Source organism: Odocoileus virginianus, chromosome 20, assembly GCF_023699985.2.
Source record: "Odocoileus virginianus isolate 20LAN1187 ecotype Illinois chromosome 20, Ovbor_1.2, whole genome shotgun sequence".
NCBI lineage: Eukaryota > Metazoa > Chordata > Mammalia > Artiodactyla > Cervidae > Odocoileus > Odocoileus virginianus.
In genome coordinates this window covers 316,925-329,923 of record NC_069693.1, presented here as the reverse complement: position 1 = coordinate 329,923, position 12,999 = coordinate 316,925, and the positions used below count along the sequence as shown (strand labels likewise).

The window sequence follows — 12,999 nt, the reverse complement described above, 5'->3', positions numbered from 1 at the left end:
TTCCTTCCTGGGTTCCACCCTCCACCGTGTGTGACTCTTCCTGCCCATTTCTGAGTGGTTTTGAGAAATTTTTCAGTATTCTTTTCCAGAAAGTCCAGCGTTTCTCTCTTGCAGAATCGGTCCCACCTGAGGACCAGCGCTGGACCCCGTTTGTCTTTTCTGGTTGCGCCGGCCGCTGGGCGGTCCCTCCGTGGCCCCAGCATCACTGGACGGGTGGGCATGTCAGAGCCACGTGCGGTGAAGCCTCTCGGCCTCCGGGGGCCTCAGGATCTCCCCCTGCGGGAGGGGTACGGGGTGTGGGGTGGGACCTCCTGATTTCCCAGGGCCGCCCCTCCTCCACGGCCTGGGGCCTCCAAGTTCCCCTTCTGTGCCTGCCCTCGGCTCTGTCTCCGTCACCCTCTGGCTTCCTGTTGGGGCTTCCTCGTTCCCTCCCCACATTCGGGGCGCTTCCCTCCCCAGCAGAGGGACCCGAAGCGGCTCTGTGCTGGCGGATGCCGACATGGTGCCCCTGCTGCTGCTGCTGCCCCTGCTGTGGGGGGGTGAGTGGGGGAGGGGTGGGGGACGGGGGCACAGCTGGGGGAGGGGGGCACGCGTGGGGGCGGCGGGGGTGGAGCTGCCGCTGAGCCTCTGTGTCCCCCAGGGTCCCTGCAGGAGTTTCCAGGGTTCGAGCTCCGAGTGCAGGAATCCGTGACGGTGCAGGCGTGCATGGACGTCCGCGTGTCCTGCTCCTTCTCCCACCCCTGGATTTCGGGGTATTGGTCTGCTGAGCCCTCCATCTACTGGTTCCGGGTAGGAGACAAGCCACAGAATGATGCTGTGGCCACAAACGACCGAAATAAACCAGTGAAGCCAGAGACGCGGGGCCGATTCCTCCTCGTCGGTGACCCCAGGGGCAGGGACTGCTCCCTGAGCATCAAAGAGGCCAGGCTGAGCGACTCAGGAGCCTACTACTTGCGAGTGGAGAGAGGACCTAATGAGAAATATAGTTACCTTGATAAGAAGCTGAATTTGCAGGTGACAGGTATGACAGGGGGCCCAGGAGAGGACCCTGGCACGTGGAGGCGCCTGTGTTAGAAGAGGAACAGGGTATAGGAGCCCTTGCTGCTCCAGGTTCTGGGGTTTGAGGGTTCAGGAGAGACCCAGGACCGGGGCTGAGCTGTGGCCGTGAGGCGCTGGTCCCTCTGAGGGTCCCCCTCTGGGTGCCCATACCCCTGCGTCCATGCATCTGCCTCTGTCACCCCCTTGTCCCAACAGAGAAACCCAACATCCAGTTTGTGGAGCCTCTGGAGTCCGGCCGCCCCACACAGCTGACCTGCAGCCTGTCAGTAGCCTGTGCTGGGGAACACCCTTTCCTGTTCTCCTGGGCGGGGGACGCCCTTGACGAGATGGACCCAGGGACCCTCCACTCCTCGGAGCTCACGCTCACCCCCAGGCCCCAGGACCACGGCTCCAACCTCACCTGTCAGGTGACACTGCAGGGAGCGCAGGTGACCCTGGAGACAACCGTGCGGCTCAACGTCTCCTGTGAGTGTGGAGGAGCGGCGGGGTCCCGGGGGGCGGTGTGTGTGCGTGTGTGTGTGTGTGTGCATGTGTGTGTGCAGAGGGAAGGCCAGCCTGCTCTTCCATGGGTCTGAGCCCTCGGAGCTGAGGTGGGGAGGGCCGTGAAGGACACCACCCCCTTCCTGGTTTCCCTCCTGGGTGCTGGTCAGTTTGCACCCCACTCCTCCCTCTGCAGCGAGCCCATGTCTTTCTGCCCCAGATGCTCCGAGGAACGTCCGCATCAGCCTCTCCTTCAGAAACGTCACAGGTAGGACAGGACCTCTCCTCTCCAGGGCTGGGTCCTGCCCCTGGGACCGCCTCCAAGGAGGGGGTGTGGACTTGAGTGTGATCAGATGTGGGAAGAGCAAGGAGACAACCACCACCCCGCCCCACCTCCCATGCACTAGACCACACACACATGCAATACACACATAGACTCACACACACAGGCACACACACATACAGTACATACACGTGAACATACACTGAGACACACACAGAAACGCCCATACACACAGGCACACACACATACACCCCACACATTTACACACTCACACACCCTGTTCAAAGCCCATTTCCCTTCACCACGGTTCTATTGTGTGGTTTTCTTCCACAAAAGCCTCCTTAGTCCCATCTCCTGTTGCCTTCACTGAATCAACTTCTCAAGCCTTAAGGCTCTGGGTTTTCTTTCCACCAAACAGCCCAGGCCTGTCCCATTGAGATCCCAAGCCTCCCATGAAGATAGGAGGCCCAGACACATGTGGCGTCAGCCTCCTTAAAGTGGGAAGGTCCAGCCCTGGGGCCACAGGGAACCCAGCTGGCTGGATGGGGAGAAGAGAGTGAGGCCAGGAGATCCTGGGAAGGAGGGAGGAGGAGACCTCAGCCTCCCCCAGCTCTCCCTCTGTGCTTTCCCCCAAAGCCCTCAAGATTCTGCAGGACACCTCCTCCCTTCTCTTCTCAGAGAGCCCGGGGCTGCAGCTGCTGTGTGTCGCTGACAGCAACCCCCCTGCACAGCTGAGCTGGTTCCAGGGGTCCCCAGCCCTGGAGGCCACCCCCATCTCCAGCACAGGGGTCTTGGAGATACCCCGCGTGGGGGTCGAGGATGGAGGAGAAGTCACCTGCCGAGCTCAGAACCCGCTGGGCTCCCAGCAAGTTTCCTTCAGCCTCTCTGTGCAGAGTGAGTTGCAGGACAGGTGCTGGGGGCGGGCAGCCGGGGCAGGTGTGTGCCTTTGGGAGGGCTGGGTCTGGGGACTGAGCTTCACCCCCTCTCCCTTCCCCAGAAGGCCCCCCTTCCTGCAGCTGTGAGACTGAGGAGTTGCAGGGCTCCTGGCCCCTGGTCGTCACCCTGATCAGAGGGGCCCTCATGGGGGCTGGCTTCCTCCTCACCTATGGCCTCACCTGGACCTACTACACCAGGTGAGCTCACCTGTCCCCCTGCGGGGAAGTCCTGGGAATGGCCTGAAGTTGTTGGCAGGGTTGGGCGGTCCTGTCTTGCCTGGAGCTAAAGTGTGTGACTCTCCAGGGGCTTCCGAGTCGGTCCAGTGGTTCAGCCTGTGAGTTTCCACTGCAGGGGGCAGGGGCTTGATCCCGGGTTGGGGAACTAAGATCCCACATGCCAAGAGGCAGAGCCCAGAATGAGTGAAATGGGTCTGACTCTCTGACCTGAGACCGCGTTGGCTCTGTAGGTGTGCTGGCCGCTCGGGAGCTGGGCTGAGGGGTGTGGCCGCGCCTCGCTCCCTGTCATGAGGAGCCTCACCTGAGGATGCAGAGCCCAGAGGACAGACGTGGGGACATCACTGTCTGCTTCTCCCTGGAAACTCTTACCTCCAACCCTGTGTCGTTTGCATCCACGAGCCTTTTTTTGTAGAGATGACTTGTGACAGTAGGAAGAGTCAAGACCATTGAAAGGAGACATTCTGACTTACCTCGCCTAGTATGAGGTTACTCATGGTTTTGCAAGTATCAATAATTCATTGTTGGTTTTGCTTGGTTTTTGTCTTGAAAATAGTATTTTACATATGACTATTCCTCAGTTATGTATGGACTCTAAAATACGATGACATTGCATTTGTTTGCAAATTTTGGCTCATTCAAAGTAATGTTGATGTGAATGGTGTGATGAAAATAGGAGGGCTAGCACTTTTCTCCTGGTGGGTGTGGAACTGCTTCATCATAAAGTTGGCATATATTTAGTTCTAGAAGGTAGCCTGAGAGAGTTCTTTTGACTTGTTAGATGAGTTTACATCTCATGGTCATACATGAGGGCTCTGAGCTTTCTACACCCTCAGCAGCACTTGTATTACCTACATGCTCAGCTTTCAGCACTGCACTCCACTGTGGCAGTATCTCCTTGCCTTTTTAGTTTATTTCCCTCATGTGCAATGATGTTGAGCCATTTGAATATCTTCTTTAGTGAAATTCCTGTTTGGATCTTTGCCCACTGAAAAATAAAAATTGGGCAGTCTTTTTCTTATTAATTTGAGTTCTTTATTCTGGATGTGACTTTTTAAAAATTAAAATAGAATTGATTTATAATGTTGTGTGAGTTTCACAGCACAGCAAAGTGATTCGGTTATATAGGAATATTCTCCTCGGATTCCTTCCCATTAGAGTTTTTTAAAAGATTGAGGGCATAGTTCCCTGGGCTGTACTGTTGGTCCTTGTTGGTTATCTATTTTAGATACAGTAGTGTGTATTTATCAATCCCAATCTCCCAATTGATCCTTCCTCTCTCTGAAGAAATTTTATGAAATTTATACCTTAAGAAAGTAACAAATGTAAACAGAGTATTTCTAAATAAATATTAAAGAAAGCTTTTTGTTTGTTTGTTTCCAGAACTAGTTAATGGGAGGGTGTGAAATGTTTAGGGGCACTGTCAAATTTAGGAAACCTTTATGAAATATCAATCCTAAAGAGCATCGAGATCACAGGTTATTTCCACACATGGCTTGAGCCTTCATGTGGCTTTGCCGTGTGAGGGGGCCTGAAGGCCATTCTTGTGAAGTCCAGGCTTCTGGGGTCCGCAGTGAGTGGGGCAAGGCTCTCACTTCAGCCACCTCATTTTGCGTGGGCCTGTGCCCAGGGGCTGGTCCGACAGACCCTCAGGTCCACAAGACCCGTAGGCCTGTGCCATGTTCTGAGAACCCTTCTGGGCAAAGGAGCTTTAATGCTCAAGTTTTCTTCCTGGGCACCATCCTCCACTGTTTTTGGGTCTGGGAACTTTTTTCCTGCCTGAAGTGCAATGGTTTTGAGAAAACTTTCAATATTCTTTTCCAGAACGTTCTGTGTTTTACAGCTGCAGGTGGGTCCCGCCGGATGACTGGAGCTGGACCCCGTTTCTCTTTTTCTGGTTGCGCTGCTCATGGGGCAATCCCATGGTGAACATGAACATCATTCGGAAGGTGATCATGTCACATCTGGGCTTCCCTGGTATCTCGGTGGTAAAGAGTCAGCCTGCAATGCAGAAGACGCGGGTTCAGTACCTAGCTTGGGAAGATCCCCTGCAGAAGGGAATGGCAACCCACTCCAGTATTCTTGCCTGGGAAATTCCTGGGTTGAGAAGCCCGGCAGGCTACAGTCCCTGGGGTCGCAGAGTCGGACACAACATGGTGAGTTAACAACATTTCAGCGTCACATCTGGTGAAAACTCGCCAGCTCTGGGGACTTCGTTCTCTCCCCTGCAGCCTGCGGCAGGGCGGAGCGGGGAAGGGTTGGAGGGAGAATGTGAAACAGCGAGACTTCTCTTCGAATCCCCCAGCCCCGCCTAAGGAGTCCACCTTCCCCTTCTTCATCAGCCAATCTTCATCACCTGCTGCCTTCCTGGCTTCCTGCTGGGGCTTCCTCCTTCCTTCCCCACATTCGGGGCACTTCCTCCCTGGCGGAGGCACCTGGACCTGGGCAGGAGGATGTGGATATGGCACCGCTGCTGCTGCACCCAGAGACTCCACTCCTTGCAGCTCACCCCCACCCCAAGACCCAGGACCACAGCACCGACCTCACCTGTTGGGTGAATCTCCAAGGATCTCAGGTGACCATGGAGAGAACCATCCAGCTCAATGCCTCCTGTGAGTGTGGAGGGGTGCCTGAGTCCCTGAGGGCAGTGGTGTGTCTGTGTGTGTGTAGGGAGAAGGCCAGCCTGCTCTTCCATGGGTCTGAGCCCTGGGAGCTGAGGTGGGGAGGGGCTGTGAAGGACACCACCCCCTTCCTGGTTTCCCTCCTGGGTGCTGGTCAGTTTGCACCCCACTCCTCCCTCTGCAGCGAGCCCATGTCTTTCTGCCCCAGATGCTCCGAGGAACGTCCGCATCAGCCTCTCCTTCAGAAATGTCACAGGTAGGACAGGACTTCTCCCCTCCAGGCCTGGGTCCTGTTCCTGGGACCACCTCCAAGGAGTGAGGTGTGGACTTGAGTGTGATCAGATATGGGAAGAGCAAGGAGACAATCACCACCCCGCCCCACCTCCATTCACTAGACCACACACATCTGCAATACACACAAAGACATATGCACAGATTTAATAGATCCTGGGAAGGCCGGAGGGTGAGACCTCAGCCTCCCCCAGCCCTCCCGCTGCGTTTTTCCCCAAAACCCTCGATTCTGCAGAACACCTCGTCCCTTCTCGTCTCAGAGAGCCAGGTGCCCCAGCTGCTCTGTGTTGCTGACAGCAACTCCCCTGCACAGCTGAGCTTGTGTCCAGGGTCTCCCTCCCTGGACGCTGCCCCCAACTCCAGCACTGAGATCCTGGAGATGCAGGGATTAGGACCTGCAGAAAGAGAGTTCATCTGGCGAGCTCAGAACCCTCTCTTCTCCCAGCACATTTCCAGAGGACAGACGTGGGGACATCACTGTCTGCTTCTCCCTGGAAATTCTTGACTCTAAATCTGTCTCATTTCCACCCAAAGGTTTTAACCTTTTAATTTGTGGAGGTGACTGTGTGATGCTCCAAAGAGTAAATTCCTTTGAAAAGAGACTTTTGTTTCTTTTTCCAAGGATACATGGTGCCTCATCAGGGCAGGGCCCAGGGGACAGCACCAGGTTGTGCTCAAGGAGCAGGAGAGTGGGGGAAGCCTTTCTTTGAGTTTCCACTGGAGAGACAAGGCTTGTTGTTGCTGTTCAGTTGCTTAGTCATGTCCGACTCTTTGCAGGGCAGCAGGCCAGGCTTCCATGTCCTTCACAATCTCCCGGAGCTGGCTCAAACTCTTTTTCATTTAGCCATGATGCCATCCAACCATCTCATCCTCTCTTGTCCCCTTCTCCTCTGCCTTCAATTTTTCCAGCAGCAGGGCCTTTTCTAATGAGTTGGCTCTTCACACCAGGTGGCCAAAGTATTGGAACTTCAGCTGCAGCATCATTCTTTCTGTTATGGGAAACACACTGATAGAAACCGCCCACCCTGGCCAGGCACCATAGTAACCATTTGCCTGAGTTGTTCTACGTCTGGAGGTCCTGGTAAGGAACAGGGAACTAATAAGCCTCCACCGACCAGAAGAGTTCAGGAAAGGTCAAATGCAGATACCACGTGTCCGACCACCTCCCAGAATCCTTCTCTCTGGCATCCATCTTGGCTGAACAAGGCGTGCACCACCAGGAAGGACTCTGAGTCAGAATGATTGGCTAAAGACAACCCGGAAACTAACCCCATCACCATAAAACCCAAGACTGCGAGCCATGTGACAGAGCAGTTCTCCTGGGTTCCCACACCCTCCTGCTCTCCACCCGGGTGCCCTTTCCCGATAAAATCTGTTGCTTTTTCAGCACAGGTGTGTCCTCGGACAATTCATTTCTGAGTGTTAGACAAGAGCCCAGTTTCGGGCCCTGGAATGGGTCCCCTTCCTGCAACACTTCCAATGAATAGTCAGGATTGATTTCCTTTAGCATGGACTGGTTGGATCTCCTTGCAGTCCAGGGGACTTTCAAGAATCTTCTCCAACATCACAGTTCAAAAGCATCAGTTCTTTGGCACTCAGCTTTCTTTATAGGCCAGCTCTCACATTCATACATGACTACTGAAAAAACCATAGTTTTGACTATACAGAATTTTATCAACAAAGTAATGTCTCTGCTTTTCAATATGCTGTCTAGCTTTCGAAGAAAATATAGCTTTTCTTCCAAGGACCAGGCATGTTTTAATTTCATGGCTGCAGTCACCATCTGCAGTGATTTTAGAGCCCCCCAAATAAAGGCTGTCATTGTTTCCCCATCTATTTGCCTTGAAGCGATGGGACAAGATGCCTTGAATTTAGTTTTTTGAATGTTGGATTTTAAGCCAGCTTTTTCACTCTCCTATTTCACCTTCATGCAGAGGCTGTTTAGTTTCCTTCTCACTTTCCACCATAAGGGTGGTATCACCTGCATATCTGAGGTTATTGATATTTCTCCCAGCAATCTTGATTCCAGCTAGTGCTTTGTCCAGCCCATGATTTCTCATGATGTACTCTGCATAGAAGTTAAAAAAGCAAGGTGACAATATGCAGTCTTGATGTACTCCTTCCCCAATTTTGAATGAGTCTCTTGTTCCGTGTCTGGTTCTAACTGTTGCTTCTTGACCTGCAAACAGGTTATTCTCATCCCTTGAAGAATTTCCCACAGTTTGTTGTGATCCACACAGTCAGTAAAGAATCTGCCTGCAGTGCTGGAGACCTGGTTCAACTCCCGGGTCAGGAAGTTCCCCTGGAGAAGGGATAGACCACCCGCTCCAGTGTTCTTGGGCTTCCCTTGTGACTCAGCTGGTAAAGAGTCCACCTGCAATGGGGGAGACTGGGGTTTGATCCCTGGGTTGGGGAGGTCCCCTGGAGAAGGGCATGGCAGCTGACTTCCAGTATGCTTGCCTGGAGAATCCCCACGGGCAGAGGAGCCTGGCGGGCTACAGTCCACGGGGTCGCAAAGTGTAGGACCTGACTGAGGGAATAAGCACAGCAGCACAGCTCTTCTTTCCTGGTGGGGATGGACGTGTTTTGCCATAAGGCCGGCATTGATTTAATTCTAGAAGGTAGCCTCCAAGAGTTGTCTTGATCAGCCACCTGAATCTCCATCCCAGCATCATATATGCGAGTTCTGAGCTTTCTTCATCCTCAGCTGCACTTGTGTTACCTGCAGGGTCAGTTTTCAGCGCTGCTCTCCACTTGGTAGTACCTCGTTGGCCTTTTCATGTATTTCCCTTTGGTGCAATTGACAGGGTAAAAGGCAGGAAGGCCAGGGGTCACCAAATGGGGGAAGTAGGCTGCAAGTTTCAGACATTTTTTATCTCTCCCTTAAGCAGCAAGAGGAAACAAACTGCAAGTGTTAGATTTTTTCCCCCTTATTTACACAAATTTAAAAAGAGGTTTCTTTTAAAATTCTTTGTTGCCATGATGACACCTGGTTCCACCTGAACTTAACTTTTCTCAAACCTTGAACTAACCAATGTATTTTTCTTATGGAAATGTTTGTCTTAAGCTATGTTAATGAACTATGTTCAGTTCAGTTCAGTTGCTCAGTCATGTCCCACTCTTTGTGACCCCATGGACCGCAGCATGCCAGGCCTCCCTGTCCATCACCAACTCCAGGAGTTTACTCAAACTCATGTCCATTGAGTCAGTGATGCCATCCACCCATCTCACCCTCTGTCAGCCCCTTCTCCTCCCACCTTCAATCTTTCCCAGCATCAGGGTCTCTTCAAATGAGTCAGCTCTTCAAATCATTGTCTCCAGGCTATGGGCTTGCCTCATAGTTCAGTGGGTAAAGAATCCACCTGCAATGTGGGAGACCTGGGTTCCATCACTGGGGTGTGAAGATCCCCTGGAGAAGGGAAAGGCTACCCACTCCAGTATTCTGGCCTGGAGAATTCCATGGACTGTATAGTCCCTGGGGTCACAAAGAGTCAGACATGACTGAGCAACTTTCACTTCACTTCTGTCTTCAAGTTGGTTCTGCCTAAAACTCAGAACTGACTTGACAAACCAGTATGTTTTACTCATGCAAATGTTCTCTTAAGCTATGTCAATGAGACTGTATTTGCTTGGAAACCTGCCTTTCTTCAAGATTCATGTCAATCATTTTATGGCCCGGGACAACTCACCTTGTGCCAATGTTATCTCAAAATGCATGTTGTGGGTGAGGGGCCTGGTGCCAATCTCTGAGTTTTGAGACATTTCCTTTCTCCAATTAGCAGCCTGCTAGTAGCTATGTGACATCCAGCTAAAGACTAGCAGGGGGCACTCTTTCTGGCCCCTTCTGATGTCTATGTCATGAGCTTTCTTTATCTCTTTTATACTTTAATAAAACTTTATTATACAAAAGCTCTGTGGGATCAAGCCTTGCCCAAGATTGAATTCCTCTCCTCTGGAAGTCAAGAATCCTGGTGTCTTTCATGGCTCAGCACAACAACCGTTCACAATGATGTTGAACCATTTGACTTTCCTTTTGTGAAATCCCTGTTTGGTTTCTTGTTCATTTAATAATAAAAATTTGGCAGCCTGTTTTGAAGAAAAAAAAAAGATTTGAGTTCTTTATGTTGGGGCTTCCCTGGTGGCTCAGAAGTTAAAGCGCCTGTCTGCAATGCGAGAGACCTGGGTTCGATCCCTGGGTTGGGAAGATCCCCTGGAGAAGGAAATGGCAACCCACTCCAGTATTCTTGCCTGGAGAATCCCATGGATAGAGGAGCCTGGTGGGCTATAGTCCATGGGGTCCCAGAGGGTCGGACATGACTGAGCGGCTTCACTTTCACTTTTCTGTATGTTTATTTTTAAAAATTGTAGTTAATGGATTTATAATGTTGTGTTAGTTTCACAGTGCAGCAAAGTGATTTGGATACACACACACACACATATACATATATACATGTATATTCTGTTCAGGTTGTTTTCCATGTGTATAATATATGTAACATATATATTCTTTTCAGGTTGTTTTCTATCGTAGCTTACTATGAGATGCTGTGTAATGTTCCCTGTGTGATATATTTGGTACCTGTTGGTTATCTACTTTATGTATAGTAATGAGTACATGGTAATTCCAAACTTCTAATTTACCCTTTACAACGTGAGTCTTTTGACTTGTGACTTTCTTTCCCCTTAACTCTTTCTCTTCTTTGCTGTGCAGAAGTCTAAAAATTATTTTATGAAATCCTCTCAGTCTTTTCATTTGTATGCTGTGTGCTGGCTGTCCAATTATGGAATCTTTGCATATCTCAATATCTTTTTAAAATTAAAGTATAGATTATATATAAATTGATGTTAGTTTCAGGTGTACAACAGAATGCCCCACATAAAATATATTACAAAATGGTCACCTTGACAGGACCTAGTTACCAGCTGACAGAATATACAGTGTTAATGACTGTATTCAATTACTATAACTTTGTAGTAGAGTTGACATCAGAGAGTGTCATGCCTCCAGCTTCCCAGGTTTGTTCTTCTTTCTCAAGATTGTTTTGACTATTTGATGTCTTTGATGGCTTCAATAAAATCTGACGATTATTTGGTCTAGCCTTTTTCAAAATGCCATGGGTATTTTAGCTAAGGATTGAATTGAATCTGTATTGCAAGGCTACAGTGGACTTTTTCCAGCATTCATTTTTCCAATCTGTGAGTATGGTATGTCTTTCAATTTCCTTGTGTCTTCTTCAGTTTCTTTATCAATGTCTGATCTCTTTTCTCTTTGATGAAATTTATTCCTGGGTATTTTATTCGTTTGATGCAATTGTCCATGGGAATGTTTTCAAAGATTTTCTTTCTGGTAGATATCTTCCTGCATTTCCCCAGCACTGCATACAATTTTTTTTGGTTAATGTATTGGGGACAGCAGGAGAAAATGGTCCTTGAAGACAGGAAATAGCTTCAATCAGATACTAGGTATCATGTTGCAAAAACTCACCCTTCATTCTCACCAGAGAAGGGCTTTACCTGGGTGTCTGTCTGGTACCCACGCTGGTGGGGCCAGAGTTATCTCCGCAGTCCTCCTCCCACTGTCCTGGGGTCTAGAACTGTCAACAGCACTTCCTCTCTCTCCCACAAGAGGGAGGCTCCTGGGCCACATTACTTTATCATCCAAGGTCATTTAGTTTCCTCTTCATCTCATCTTTTTAAAGTTTACACATCCAAAACTATCATTAGTATTTCGTTGTCAAGTGAATACCACCTCAATAAAATATTACTATTGATTTGTTTTTGAAAACTCTATGCATGGGACTTCCGTGGTGGTCCAGTGGTTAACAATGCACATGCCAATGCAAGGGACGCAGGTTTGATCCCTGGTCTGGGAAGATTCCACACGTCCTTGAGCAACTAAGTCCGAGAACCACAACAGAGCAACTGAGCCCACAGTGCAAACTATTGAAGCCTGTGGGCCCAGAGTCTGTCCTCCACAACACGCGAAGCCACCCCATTGGGAAGCCTGAGCACCACAACTGGAGTGTAGACCCTGCTCCCTGCAACTATGACTCAGGACAGCCAAACATAAGTAAATAAATGCATAAGTCTTTTAAAAAGTATAATATATACATTTTTCACTGACAGGAAGTTGTAACTCTTTTGGAATGTAAGAAAGGTTGCTTCATGTCCCCCACTCAATTGTTTGGGTTATTTTATTTGCTATTAGGATGGGCATTACCACTTAAGATGCATTTGGTCCCTAAATAATGGATGTGGGGTCTTGAGAAAGGGTTGATGGATGGCAGTGCAATGTCTGGAGATACTGAGAAACTGGGGGATCCAAGAAAGGCATGCAATGACACGCTGGGTATGGGGACATTGAAACTGATTGGTCAGAAACAACACAGCTCTGGCCCCAAGTCAACCAGATAAGAACAGATCAATTCTAATAAAGACACACATCTGCTGTTATTCCCATCTTTGTGGTTATGTCACACCCTCTCATTGCCTATGCTGAGAACTTTGCATCTCTGTCTCTTAAAATAAACTTTGCCTGAGTGAGTGTTTTTGAGTTTGCGGAATTCATTCCTTGGTTCCGGGAGCATAACTCAGCTTCACGTTTCAGTGGGAGATAACTAACCAATCCAATCACATGAACCACAGCCTTGTCTAACTCAATGAAGCTATGAGCCATGCCATGTAGGGCCACCCAAGACGGATGGGTCATGGTGGAGAGTTCTGACAAAACGTGATCCACTGGAGAAAGGAATGGCAAACCGCTTCAGTGTTGCCTTGAGAACCCCATGAACAGTATGAAAGGGCAAAAAGATAGGACACTGAAAGATGAACTCCCCAGGTCGGTAGGTGCCCAATATGCTACTGGAGATCAGTGGAGAAATAACTCCAGAAAGAATGAAGAGCCAGAGGCAAAGCAAAAACAACACCCAGTTGTGGATGTGGCTGGTGATGGAAGTACAGTCCAATGCTGTAAAGAACAATACCGCATAGGAACCTGGATGTTAGGTCCGTGAATCAAGGTAAATTGGAAGTGGTCAATAGGAAATGGCAAGAGTGAACATTGACATTTCAGGAATCAGTGAACTAAAATGGACTG

The 12,999-nt window shown here is 49.8% G+C and overlaps 1 protein-coding gene across 8 annotated transcripts; it reads left to right on the top strand.

Annotated features, from left to right (window-relative positions):
• The first annotated feature begins 169 nt into the window (after positions 1-169).
• LOC110141367 (sialic acid-binding Ig-like lectin 14) lies at positions 170-5,873 on the top strand. Of its 8 annotated transcripts, XR_011482322.1 has the most exons (9): positions 170-539; positions 641-1,021; positions 1,255-1,524; positions 1,760-1,807; positions 2,459-2,716; positions 2,820-2,955; positions 4,816-5,147; positions 5,297-5,603; positions 5,821-5,873. XR_011482322.1 is itself a non-coding variant. In XM_070451634.1 (7 exons), the coding sequence occupies exons 1-7, from the start codon at positions 500-502 to the stop codon at positions 4,856-4,858; spliced, it is 1,176 nt and encodes a 391-aa protein (XP_070307735.1). In that variant the 5' UTR covers positions 170-499; the 3' UTR covers positions 4,859-5,290. The 8 variants fall into 8 exon arrangements, 5 of the variants coding, with proteins under 5 accessions (XP_070307735.1, XP_070307734.1, XP_070307737.1 ...); XR_011482321.1 differs by lacking the exon at positions 5,821-5,873 and having other exon boundaries at positions 5,334-5,814; XR_011482320.1 differs by lacking the exon at positions 5,821-5,873 and having other exon boundaries at positions 5,297-5,814.
• Positions 5,874-12,999: the final 7,126 nt, after the last annotated feature.